Raw genomic sequence first — 13233 nt, forward strand, 5'->3', positions numbered from 1 at the left:
GCAGAGCAGGCTCGAAGGGCCTGATGGCCTACTCAAGTTCCTAGTTCTTACATTGTTTTGTTCTAAAAAACTGAATTGGAGTGCAATTTAGTTCCAATTTGGTTCCACAGATGCTGCCAAACCTGCTGAGTTTCTCCAACACTTTCTGTTTTTATTTCATATTTCCAACATCCACAGGATTTTGCTTCAATTTTTAAAATTTGGTTCCTTTTGTTAATTTATTGGACATCCCTCATGACATTACAACATTCAAAGTGTGGAAATCATAGCATAAACAGGAAGTTATCTCTCTGCAGTCTCTCTCGTATTCATGTGGGCAACTGTCATGGTTCACAACTTCTGATTAACGCTCTTTGGGAAGTTTTAATATAATTGATGAAGAAAGTTCTCCTCACTTAGTCCTGAATGACTGGCCCCTCTGTGCTCTAGATTGCTCAGCCAGTGGAAGAAATTTCTCTCAGTATCTGTCCTGTCAGATGCCTTCAGATTCTCATGTGTAACAATCACATTCCCTCTCATTCCTCTAAATAGCAAAGACTATAAGCCCAATTTACACAGCCTTTGATCATAGTCGAACCCTCTCATCCTTGGATTCAATCTAGTGAACTTTCACTCTACTGCCCCAAAGTAAGTATATACTGTGCAGTGTGCTACAGGTAAGGTTTCATTAAAGCCCTGTACAATTGGAGCTAGATTTCCTTATTCTGCTACTTCAGTCCCTTTAAAATAAAAGCCATCATTCCATTTGCCTTCCTGATTGCTTGCTGTGTCTTCAGTTTTGTGTTCCTTGTACAAGTACAGTCAAGTCTGTCAGAGCATCACATTCACAAGTTCCTCAACTCTTAAAAAAATTCTGCTTTTCTATTCTTATTACCAAAGTGAATTACCTCACACTTTGCTACATTATTCTCCACCTGCCACCTTGTTGCCTATTCACCTAACTCATCCATATCTCTTTACAGCTTCTTTGCGTCTTCCTCATAGCTTACATTTCCGCCTAGCTTTGTATTGGTCGCTTCATCTAAGTCATTAACTCACTTGTAGATTGCTTGGGCCCCAGCAATGATTCTTGTGACACTTCACTAACCAGAGTCTGACAACTTGAAAATTTCCCAAATCCCAACCCTTCCAGTCCATTGACAAATCCTCCATCCATGCTGACATACGTACCCCAAATTCTGTGATCCCTTATCCTGAGTCCAACAAACATTCCAAACATGATTTCTATTTGTAACATCATGTTGACTCTTATCACGATATAATTGACCACGTGCATTGTTAAGACTTGCTCAAACATAGCTTTCTGTATTTACCTCATGTCTGATCATGTTTTTCACTAGCACTTTCCCAAATTATCCCCATGTCCCTTGAACATACTCAATGGTTGAACCTTCAACACTGTATGTGCAGAAGATTTCAAAGACTTAATACCCTTTGAGTGAAAAAAATTGACTCTTCATCTTAATCTTAAATAGTTTGGACCTCAGCCCCTCATTCTGACACTGTGTCCCCATTATTCTAAAACCTCAACCGTAGAAACATCCTTCCTGTATCCACTCTGTCAATGCCTGTAGAAATTTTGTATGTTTCAATGGCATTACCTTTCATTCTTCTCAAATCTAAGCTTGTTTCCTCAATGTCTCTTCTGTACAATGATTTAAACTGAGACTAATCTGGTGACTCAGTGCTCTCTGGCAAGTGCATTCTTGCTTTGATAAGGGGACCAAAGCTGTACCCAAGCCTGGTTCAGTTGCTACAAGACAGATATCCTTCTGGTGTCTGAAAATTGCTTTTTTGGGGAATGCTGCAGAGGAGACATTAAAGATCAGTTTGTTGCAAAGTCTATTGTTCACTGAATATTGCACGATTTTGCTAATAGCTGTCTCTTGCTACTAGAAAATAGAGGCTTTACAGAAACTCTGCAATGAAATAGCCTTAATGCACGTCACAGTGCCTCTTGCTATGTTTTGCCTGGACGCTGTCAGCCTGAATGCAGACCTCTGCTCTCGGAGTATGAAGCTGAAGGGAACTTTAATTGAGTCTGTGGTGAAGGAAAATCGGAATCTCAACCTGAGGTACAGTAACTGCTGAACTACTGATGGCTTATCATGAAGTTGCAGCTGACTCCATTTGAAGAATGACAGAGTAAATGACAGAGACCTGTAGGTCTGGACTGTCAAATAGGGCAAGGCCATAATTCAGCAATTGTTTTTCCAGACAGCGGCACCTGCCCCACCCACATCTGGGATGATTGCAATTCTCAATTGACCTGCAATTAAGAGGAATTGGGAAATCTGCTCACTGCCAGTTAAGGGCTATTAAGCTCCTTTCAGGAGCCCGTTCAGATGTCTGCTTGGAACAGAATTTCAACCTGTTTTCCAGATAAACACTCATTTATATTAGGAGAAAGTGAGGACTGCAGATGCTGGAGATTAGAGTCGAGAGTGTGGTGCTGGAAAAGCACAGCAAGCCAGGCAGCATCCGAGGAGCAGGAGAATCAACATTTAGGGCAAGAGCTCTTCATCAGGAATGAGCCCTCATTCCTGATGAAGGGCTCTCGCCTGAAACGTCGATTCTCCTGCTCCTCGGATGCTGCCTGACCTGCTGGGCTTTTCCAGCACCACACTCTCGATTCATGTATATTAGTCCATTCAGTGGCATTGCTCCAGGTAAAAGTGAAATTCATTGCTCTTTGTGCTGTTAGTGAAATTTGACGGGTCAATAGTGTCAATGGTGCTGGGTAGAGTGCAGTACCATGACTTAGCATCTGTCACCACTGTGCCGAGTTAACCTTTAGTTTTTTTCATGAGTTGCTTGCATCATTCACTGACACTAAGCTGGGAGTCGTCACTTCCTGGAGGCACTTGGTATCTTTAATTGGGGGCCAAGTTTGCCTCATGGCCAATCAACCCATTAGTATTTAAAACTGCATCACAAGAAAAAATGAGTCCAGGTCTCGACTCAGAATTCATCCAGGCCTCAGGTTTCTTTGAAAATACAGTCTGAGGCTCTGACTTCCTGCTCTAGTGCTCCTTAAAGTTCAGACTGCTCCGAGAAATATCTGTCACTTTAATGCTGTTGCTGCCTCAACTTGAATCACTGCCAGTTTTCCTTGTGAGGAAATTGTGATCCCTAAGGAAGTAACAGGTCCGGAAGTTGTTTGCTTTATTGAGAAGTCATTAGGAATCCAGATGTTCCAGTATTCCCTGATCCTAGGTACAATTCCAGTGCTCCCAAAGCATACCTGTAAAGGAAAATAATCTTTCAGTCATGGAAGTCATATCTTAAATTCAGTCTTATGAATTTATACACCAGTTAAGAAGGAATTGATTAAAATAAGTGGAGATGTGATTCTGCAATTGAACAGAATTTGCTAAAGAAATCCCAAGTGAACAAAGAATTATGTTGACAACCAATTTAGGATTATCAGTCAGTTTCATAGAATTGCACACTTGCATGTGCTGACAACTACACACATTATTACCTAGAATCTGGTTGTTTGTAGACAGACATAATATGTACACACACTGTACCTGTTTCAACACAACAAAATTAGTGATAACCATTTGCTGGTTTATTTCTCATGGCAGTGCCTTGAATAGCATCAGCCTGCCTGTTTTAAATTAAACAACACTTGGCAGTTAACATCAGTCATCATTAACTGGTACATTTTCCATTGCATCCCTTTACAAATCAGATCCCACTTACTATCCAATCAGTACTCTGTTCTCATATAGTATTGTCTAGCTATCATCATTGTTAACAGCTAACCAGGGAATGCAACATTTTTAAAAAAAAGGTTTTGTGATTTACACATGAAAGAAGTGAAACTATCACTGTATTCTAACAGATGAAACGCTTAACAGACAATCGATTTTTCAATGTATAATTTCAGTTATATCACACTGTAAATGTTTGCTATAAATTCTGTGTTAGGATTGAGCCCTCCACTATCACCTGATGAAGGAGCGTTGCTCCGAAAGCTAGTGTGCTTCCAAATAAACCTGTTGGACTATAACCTGGTGTTGTGTGATTTTTAACTTTGTACACCCCAGTCCAACACCGGCATCTCCAAATCATGACTCATATAGGATAAATGCTATTTTCCTTTTGCATTGATATTCTTGCAGATTGCCCTGATGAATGCAAAACAAAAGGCTTCAAAAATTGTCTTTTTCAGCTGTTTTTAAGTTTAAATGTTAAATGAAGTGTGTAAATGGATGTCTGAAACACAGTGTTCTTAATATTGTGTGTTTGACATTATGAGTTCCTAAAACCACCTATACAGAATTCTGTTTGCTTCTCTAGTATTTGCCAACGCTATGAAGAGATATCTGATCGGATCAGTGAAATCCCTGAGACGACAGAGGAGCTAGTGGATCTGGACACTTTTGTGAAAAAATCCAATGAGGTCACTATTACTAAACTGAAAGAAGAAATCTTTGAAGCAGCAGACAGATTGGAGTTTTTGCTGGACTATGCCTCGTTATCAGGTAAACCCTATGCCACCAGGTAAACCCTGTATTAACAGGAAAACCCCACAATGCCAGGCAAGTCTCAGACTGCCAGGTATACACCACATTATGAGTAAACACCACACTGCCAAATAAAGCCTGGTAAACATCACATTTACAGGTAAACCAGTATTACCGAGTAAACGCCACATTGTCAGGTCAACCCTATTACCAGGTGATCCCACATTGCCAGGTAAATGCCATATTGCCAGGTATATTCTACACTCCCAGATAAATGCCATATCACCAAATAAACCTATTAGTAACGTGTATATCTGATTCCATCAGGGAAACCTTACTGTACCAGATCAACTTAACTCTATCAGGTGAATTCCATACCAAAAGGTAAATTCCATGTATGGTATGTTTTAAAGCATTCTTTTAAAGGATTGCGTAACTTTGTTAGCCATCCATTTAAGATTGATATAAGTATTTGAAAATCATCATGAGTGATGTTATTCACCTGATCTTTCCTTGTCCTGAGTGGCGCATTGCACCCCTTAGCAATTTATTTCCTCCCCCATCATCTGCTTACTGACATTTGAGGAGATTTTTGATGAATTGAGTGGTCCACAAGTTGTGGGAGCAGTAGATAGATGAATGGATCCCTTGCCGATCCCAACCTTCTTCATTTCTCTGTTTTCGCTACAGCCAAGAAAATCAGCCTGTCCAGATGGTAACTACTAAGAACCTGCCCTGTCTTGTTTGATTCATTTTGTTGCTTCTAAATCATGGCCTCTCTTCCCTTGGCTGCTCCAATCCAAATCTTCTGATTGTTGAATCTAAATCTCTACCTGCCTGGTGTAGTAGACATTAATGATCCCACGCCAATAATTGTGGAAGAGCAGCTAGTTCTTCCAATATACATGGAGTTATCTCTCTCTAAATTTTACATTTATGAGGTAATGCCGAGGCAGAGTGCTGTGGTCTGCACAGTGTTATCCTACTGCAGCAGCAGCTTTGAGAAACTACTCAACGCGATATAAATGAAGGTATTTCAATATGATATTTATTGAAGAAAATCCATAGTTGAGATGATCAGATTTGCCCTCTCTCTTAAAGATGACGATATAAGGTTGAACAGTCAGGTCTTCAACTGGCCAGAACAAATCGTATTGATGCTGGACTTGCATCGGGATCGGCTGCTGAGCAAGAGAGATGATGTAGAAGAAGATTTGAGGAACCGGTCTGTATTTGGAACTTTTCTGACTGATGGTTGGGGAATAAAATGAATGTAGAGTTATTCCAATATTCAGATTCACTCGTTAGGGCAATGCCTTCACCAATCAGATTCAACCTGCCTGGTTTAAATTTAAACAATGTTCGGCAGTTATCTGTCAATCATTATCTGAGAAGGTGAATTCTCCATGGCAGCTCTAACAAAGCACATTAGTCAACCAATCAATACTCTCTTCCAAAACAGTATAAAATGTTTCTGTCCTTTACATTAGTGTTCCTTGATGAGTGCAAGATGAAAAACTTTTATAAAATGTGTTTTTTTTCAACAGAGTTTATTCTCTGTGAAATTGCATTGTAGCAAGGCAGCAGGGAAGGATGCCAGTCAAATATCTTGGCACTCCTGACAGAGTGGAGTTTGTAAATGTACAAAATGAGCTTCTCGTCCTGATAGCGTCTATCACATCTTCCTGCCTATGTATTCACGTGTACCAAGCAGAACGTAACATTTAATTTCAGAATGTCCTTCTTTTAAAGTCTGTGCAATTTGTTCATGAAATTGATTGGCTTTTCTGTTTGTGGAGATTAAAAACACTTCACATGTCTTGCTTTGTAGTATCAAACATAAACCTTGGCAAAGACTTTGGGCTGTATTTTACACTGAGGACAACCTCTCCGCAGCTCAGTGTAAATTCTGGGGTGAGCTGCTGATGCTTGGCCGACTCAGTCCACTTTAACTTTTTGGATGGCAGCTGTTTAATTAGCACAAGCCAGGACTCCCATCCACCACCAGAGGCTGTGCCCCTCATGTAGAGCTGAAATATAGTCAAATGAGCACTTGTTTGCACACCGGCTGTACCAGGCAGGTGTTGTCTGGCTACTCTGGTGCTATTGGACCAGTGACATATGCAGACATTCTGAGAAATCCGAGATCTGCTGGTACCAGGCTGACAAGCTCCCACAAGGCAGGTGAGGGACAGGTATAAAAGGCAGAGAGTGTTAGGTGGGCATGTGGGAGAAATGGGGAGGGCTCCATTGGACATTGAGGGCCCAGAAAAGAGGCTGTAATAAGAGCCTGACACCACAATTTGGAGCAATAGTTGTTTGTGTGCTGTTAATGTAGTGATGCATGAACCTTGCTTGTTTAGAAGTGATTGTGTGCTTTTCCCTTACATGCTGATGAATAGAAGTTTTATATGCAAACCCAACATTTAAGAAGTCTCAATTTTGTTTTTACTTGATATTGTTCAGCTCAAATGGTTTCAGATTTATTTTGACTGTTGCAGAAATCTTTTTTAAACCATATTAAAAACAATATGATGATTGATTGACCTAAAAATATCCACCTTTGCGGACCTTTATTATCGGAACTATAGAATCAGGATAAAAACATTTGTTGCGAGAACACCTGCATCATAGGTGTGCTTAGCAACGACCTAACGTCAAATAATCCATACTGTTTCTTCATTAATCTGTGTAAGAACCTTTTCTTAGCAACAACTGATTAACCTTTATGGAAAACAATTCTCTATTAAATATAGGGCATTTAAAGATTCAAGAAATTACATTTATGACTCTCCCACATTAAGTCTATTCATCACAGTCAAACTGAGTCACAAAGGACTCTTTCATTGTAAAGCTTTGATTTTAATAGGGAACAATAGATAGCTGGCAGCAAATTACGTGGAGGTGATTTGTCATGCTTTTCAAACACTATAAATCATGATAGTAATGTTCTTGCAATTTCTAATGTCAATAGAGCCTATTGTATAATACTTGGCCTAAATTTGTGTCCAGATAATTTAATTTCCTTATAATGTACAGCTTTTTAAAACAGATTGCCCACAAGATCTAGGGTGAAGAAGTGCAAAGTAGTAGTTGAGATCAGAACAATGCAGTGCCTGAATGTTTTATGTGTCCTTATGTGTGGGAGTGTGACAGTGGTACAATATCAGTTCAAAATGAGTTTTGTTGGAATATTAGATGCTTTCCGAAAAAAAAAATAGCCGTTTTGCCCAGTTGAGAAGGAGTCAAAATTAAATTACCTTCACTGATAATTATGCAATATTAAAGTAAAAACAGCTTGAAAGTGTTGCTATAATCCATGTCACACTCCTTGATGTCAGTCATAGAATCATACAGCATGGAAACAGACTCTTCGGTTCAACCCAACCACACTGACCAGATATCCCAATCTGACCTAGACCCATTTGCCAGCATTTGGCCGATATCCTTCTAAACCCCTCCTGTTCATATGCCCATCCAAATACCTTTAGATGTTGTAATTATACCTGCCTCCACCATTTCCTCTGGCAGTTTGTTTCATACATGCATAACCCTGAAGTCCTTTTTGGATTTTTCCCTTCTCACCATAAACCTATCCCCTCTAGTCTTGGACTCACCCACCCCAGGAAGAAAGATCTTGGTTATTCACTCTATCCATGCCCGTCATGATTTTATAAACCTCTATAACATCACACCTCAGTCTCCAACACTCCATGGAAAGAAGTCCAAGTCTATTCCTCCATCCTGACAACATCCTTGTAAATCTTTTCTGCACCCTCTCAAGTTTAACAACATCATTCTTATTGAAGAACAACCAGAATTAAATGCTGTATTCCAAAAATGGCCTCTCCAATGTCCTGCAACGTGATATCCCAACTCCTATATGCAATGTTATGACCAATGGAAGCAAGCGTGCCAAATGCCTTTTTCACCACCCTGTCTACCTGCCACTCCACTTTCAAGGAACTATGCACCTACACCACTAAGTCTCTTTGTTAGGCAGCATTCCACAGGGTCCTACCATTAACTGTCTACCCTCACATTTATCTAAATTAAACTTCACCTGCTACTCCTCAGCCCATTGGCCCATCTGATTAAGGTCCCATTGTATTCGGAGATAATCTTCTTCATTGTCCACTACACCACCAATTTTAGTGTCATCTACAAACTTACCTCCTCTCTTCACATCCAAATCATTTATATAAAGCTCTGCTCTGAGTCCATTTACATTTTTATAAGAAGCGTGCACCTTTTTTAAGACAGCATTTAACATCATTTGAAGTTTCTAATGTAATTTATTTGGGTTCATCAGGAGTCCAGCACCGGGCATCTAGTGCAATTCTACATCAGTGATTGTACAGTTCAGATCAAAGTACAGACCCCTAAAAGGACCCTCCATTTATCTTTGTGAATGTTTTTGCTTAACTTGCCAAGTTTCACAAGCCAAAGCCTTTGAATGAGATGCTTGGTCAGAGCCAAGTTGGTACCAGCGTTTCTCGTTTGCAGGGAATCGAGTTACAAACTACCTAAGTGGCTGACATAGTCTAATAGCTAGCCATGTGTGCAAGCCATGAGATGTGTCTATGGGGCTTGCAGCCAAAGCCTGGGACATCTGGACCCAATATTCACTCGTGTGAAATGGGTTTTGCTGCATTTATTGTCTGCCCCTTGTTGCCTTTGAGAAAGTGGTGGTGAGTTACTTTCTTAAACTGCTGCAGTCCATGTTCTGTAGGTAGCCCATACAACTGAGTGGCTTGCTTGTCCATTTCAGAGGGTAATTGCTGTGAGTCTGGAGTCACATATAGGCCAGACCCGATGATGATAGCAGATATCCTTTCCTGAGCGACATTAGTGAACTGGATGGTTTTCCCTATCAGTGGTTTTGTGGTCTTCCAGATATTTAATGAATTCAAATTCCAATATGCAGCATAGAAACAGACCCTTTGGTCCAAGTCGTCCATTCCAACCAAGTTTCCCAAACTAAACTAGTGCCATTTACCTGCATTTGGCCCACATCTCTCCAAATGTGGCCTCACCAACCTCCTGTACAACTGCAACATCCCAACTCCATACTCAATGATTGGAGAAATGAAGACATGTGTGCCAAATACCCTCTTTACCACTCTGTCTATCTGTGATGCAACTTTCAATGAACTATCTACCTGAACCCTTAGATTTTTTACCTTTAACACTCCCCAGGGACCTGCCCTGATGCATCTTACCAAAATGCAATATCTTGCATTTATCTAAATTAAACTGCAGCTACCACTCCTCAGCCCATTGGTCTAATTGATCAAGATCCCTTTGTAATTTAGATAACTTTATTCAATGTCTACTATGGTTCAAATGAAGTCCATCCAGAGTAATTTGTTTATTTTGGGAATTTTGAGCTGCATTGATGAATCTTCATTTGTTGCCCAATCCTTCTATAACTGAATGTTAAATGGCTTCAGTGTGAGCCACAGTGTGAACTAGAGTTATAAAAGTTGGCCTGCATGAACTATTGCCTCTCCCATCAATACTGTGTATTATTTAGCAAACAATTACAAAAGAATGAAATAGAACACTACCCACTGCGGTGAAATGCCTAATCAGTTGCAGCATTTAACAAAGAACTACCCAAATTGTTTCATTTATTTTCTTAAATGTCTATTTCCCCAAAATTTGGTCCTTGGCTCTTCACATAATGTTAAATTTAAAATAAAAACAGTCAGTCTTTTGCATTTGGTAAAAGGCTGAAAATAGCGAATGAGAGAAACTAGGCGGAATGAGTCACCTTCTTTGTTGCCTCCTTCCTGAGGTTCTCAGTCTATTTCTAGCAGTTTGAGATCCAATCAACAGCATTCACGTGACCACCACCTCCCACCAGATCTATAAATATCAATCAAGAAATGATACTGTCATGCAGAGCACATTACACAGCCCTTATGTCCAAATTTGTGAAAAAAAAGACCGCAGCAATTTATTAGATTGATGTTTTCCTATAGCAAAATAGGTTATTGTGCATCATAACCACTCCAAGTTATGACTGTTCCAGCATACCTGGGGCCCAGAGTTCTAGGAGATCTGCTATGCTTAAATTGAGGATGTAACTGTTGCTTGGAGCACTGTGGGGTCTGTGATTTCTGTCCCTGCCCCTACATGTAGTGGTGTTGAGTATGGTGAGGGTGCAATGTAGCGTGTGAGTGTCAAGTATCAGTGCTGATTGACCTTTTGTCGGTTAATAGGCTGGTGATACAGTTGGTAAGATATGGTAATTGGAGTCCATTCACCGACCTTGTCTGCAGTGATTGTGTTTCTTGGTTATGTCGGTGGATGTTGCACTAAAGAGGGCACAAAGGTGATTCACCAGGATGTTGCCTGGTGATTCAGCAATGAAGAGATGCTGAGGTTGTGTTCCTTGGAGCAAAGAAGCCTGATTGATTGGGTGTGCAAGCCTATGAAAGGTATAGATAGTGAGAAGCTTTTCACATTAGTAGAGGGGTTAATAAGCATGGGGCACAGTTTTGAGGTAAGGGCCAGTAGTTTAGAGGGGATTTGAGGAAAGAGAATCACCCAGAAGGTGGATAAAAGAGTGTGAAAGGCTGAATGCCTCAGCACAATTATTCTCCTTTGAATCCTCCCACTTCCTCCAGACCAAAGGGGTAGCCATGGGCACACGTATGGGCCCCAGCTATGCATGTCTCTTTGTTGGCTATGTAAAACATTCGATCTTCTGTAATTACACCTGCACCACTCCCCACCTCTTCCTCCGCTACATTGATGACTGCATCGGTGCCACCTCATGCACCCGCGAGGAGGTTGAGCAATTCATCAACTTCACCAACACATTCCACCCTGACCTTAAATTTACCTGGACCATCTCTGACACCTCCCTCCCCTTCCTGGACCTCTCCATCTCCATTAATGACGACCGACTCGACACTGACATTTTTTACCAACCGACCGACTCCCACAGCTACCTGGATTACACCTCTTCCCACCCTACCTCCTGCAAAAATGCCATCCTGTGTTCCCAATTCCTCTGCCTATGGCCTCCTTCTTTAGAGACTGCAATTTCCCTTCCCATGTGGTTAAAGATGCCCTCCAACGCATCTCGTCTACATCCCGCACCTCCGCCCTCAGACCCCACCCCTCCAACCGTAACAAGGACAGAACACCCCTGGTGCTGGCCTTCCACCCTACCAACCTTTGCATAAACCAAATCATCCGCCGACATTTCAGCCACCTCCAAACAGACTCCACCACCAGGGATATATTTCCCTCCCCACCCCTTTCCGCCTTCCACAAAGACCGTTCCCTCCGTGACTACCTGGTCAGGTCCATGCCCCCCCCAACAATCCACCCTCCCATCCTGGCACCTTTCCCTGCCACCGCAGGAATTGCAAAGCCTGCGCCCACACCTCCTCCCTCACCTCCATCCAAGGCCCTAAAGGAGCCTTCCACATCCATCAAAGTTTTACCTGCACATACACCAATATCATTTATTGTATCCGTTGTTCCGGTGCGGTCTCCTCTACATTGGGGAGGCTCAACGCCTCCTAGCAGAGCACTTTAGGGAACATCTCCGGGACACCCACACCAATCAACCACACCGCCCTGTGGCCCAACATTTCAACTCCCCCTCCCACTCTGCCGAGGACATGAAGGTCCTGGGCCTCCTTCACTGCTGTTCCCTCACCACCAGACACCTGGAGGAAGAACGCCTCATCTTCCACCTCGGAACACTTCAACCCCAGGGTATCAATGTGGACTTCAACAGTTTCCTCATTTCCCCTTCCCCCACCTCACCCTAGTTCCAAACTTCCAGCTCAGTACTGTCCCCATGACTTGTCCTACCTGCCTATGTTCTTTTCCACCTATCCACTCCACTCTCCCCCCCCCAACCTATCACCTTCATTCCCTCCCCCACTCACCTATTGGACTCTATGTTACTTTCTCCCCACCCCCACCCTACTCTCATTTATCTCTCCACCCTTCAGGCTCTCTGCCTGTATTCCTGATGAAGGGCTTTTGCCCGAAACGTCGATTTTATTGCTCCTCGGATGCTGCCTGAACTGCTATGCTCTTCCAGCACCACTAATCCAGAATCAGCACAATTAAGGACTGTTTAAATGAGCACTTGAAACACCAAAGCATTCAAAGGTTATGTCTCAAGTGCAAGAAATTAGATTAGAATAGATACATGTTTGATGACTGCCGTGGACATGATAGAATGAAGGATCTCTTCTGTGCTGTAAAAGTTATATGGCTGTTGAGATCCCTGAGATAAGGAGGGATGTCACTGTGACCTCATTTGCTGTGTGTTAGTGTCATTGGGTTTTGTACACTTGGATCTTGCTGTGCTATAGCCATGCCATTGCACACAGCGGGATAATAAGCATTGATTAAATAGTTACTAAGAAGCCTGGCCTGAGCTTGACATCAATACTGAAAAAGCCCACACAGGAAAACAATCAAACATTGACCATTGTCATCTGAGGTTGTTAGACTTCTTTTGGCCACTGCATCTAGATCCTGAAGATTTGCCACCAGGCAGCACAATGGATCAGTAGTTAGCACTAGGGATCCAAGTTCAATTCCACCCTTGGGCGACTGTATGGAATTTGCACATTCTCACTGTGTGTGCATGGATTTTCTCCGGGTGCTTCAGTTTCCTCCCACAGTCCAAAAGATGTGCAGGCTAGGTGAATTAACCATGCATAATTTTTCCATAGTGTCCAAGCATGTGCTGGCTAGCTAGATTAGCCTTGGGAAT

At 41.8% G+C, this 13233-nt stretch overlaps 1 protein-coding gene across 1 annotated transcript in view; it reads left to right on the forward strand.

The window, feature by feature from the left end:
* The window catches only part of dnah3 (dynein axonemal heavy chain 3), a 193852-nt gene that overhangs the window by 51947 nt on the left and 128672 nt on the right, over positions 1-13233 (forward strand). The window contains exons 12-14 of the mRNA XM_072560097.1: positions 1897-2075; positions 4309-4493; positions 5577-5700. Coding sequence (XP_072416198.1) covers positions 1897-2075; positions 4309-4493; positions 5577-5700 — 488 coding nt within the window. The remainder of the gene's footprint in view (positions 1-1896; positions 2076-4308; positions 4494-5576; positions 5701-13233) is intronic.

Source organism: Chiloscyllium punctatum, chromosome 40 (assembly GCF_047496795.1).
Source record: "Chiloscyllium punctatum isolate Juve2018m chromosome 40, sChiPun1.3, whole genome shotgun sequence".
NCBI classification, from domain to species: Eukaryota; Metazoa; Chordata; class Chondrichthyes; order Orectolobiformes; family Hemiscylliidae; genus Chiloscyllium; species Chiloscyllium punctatum.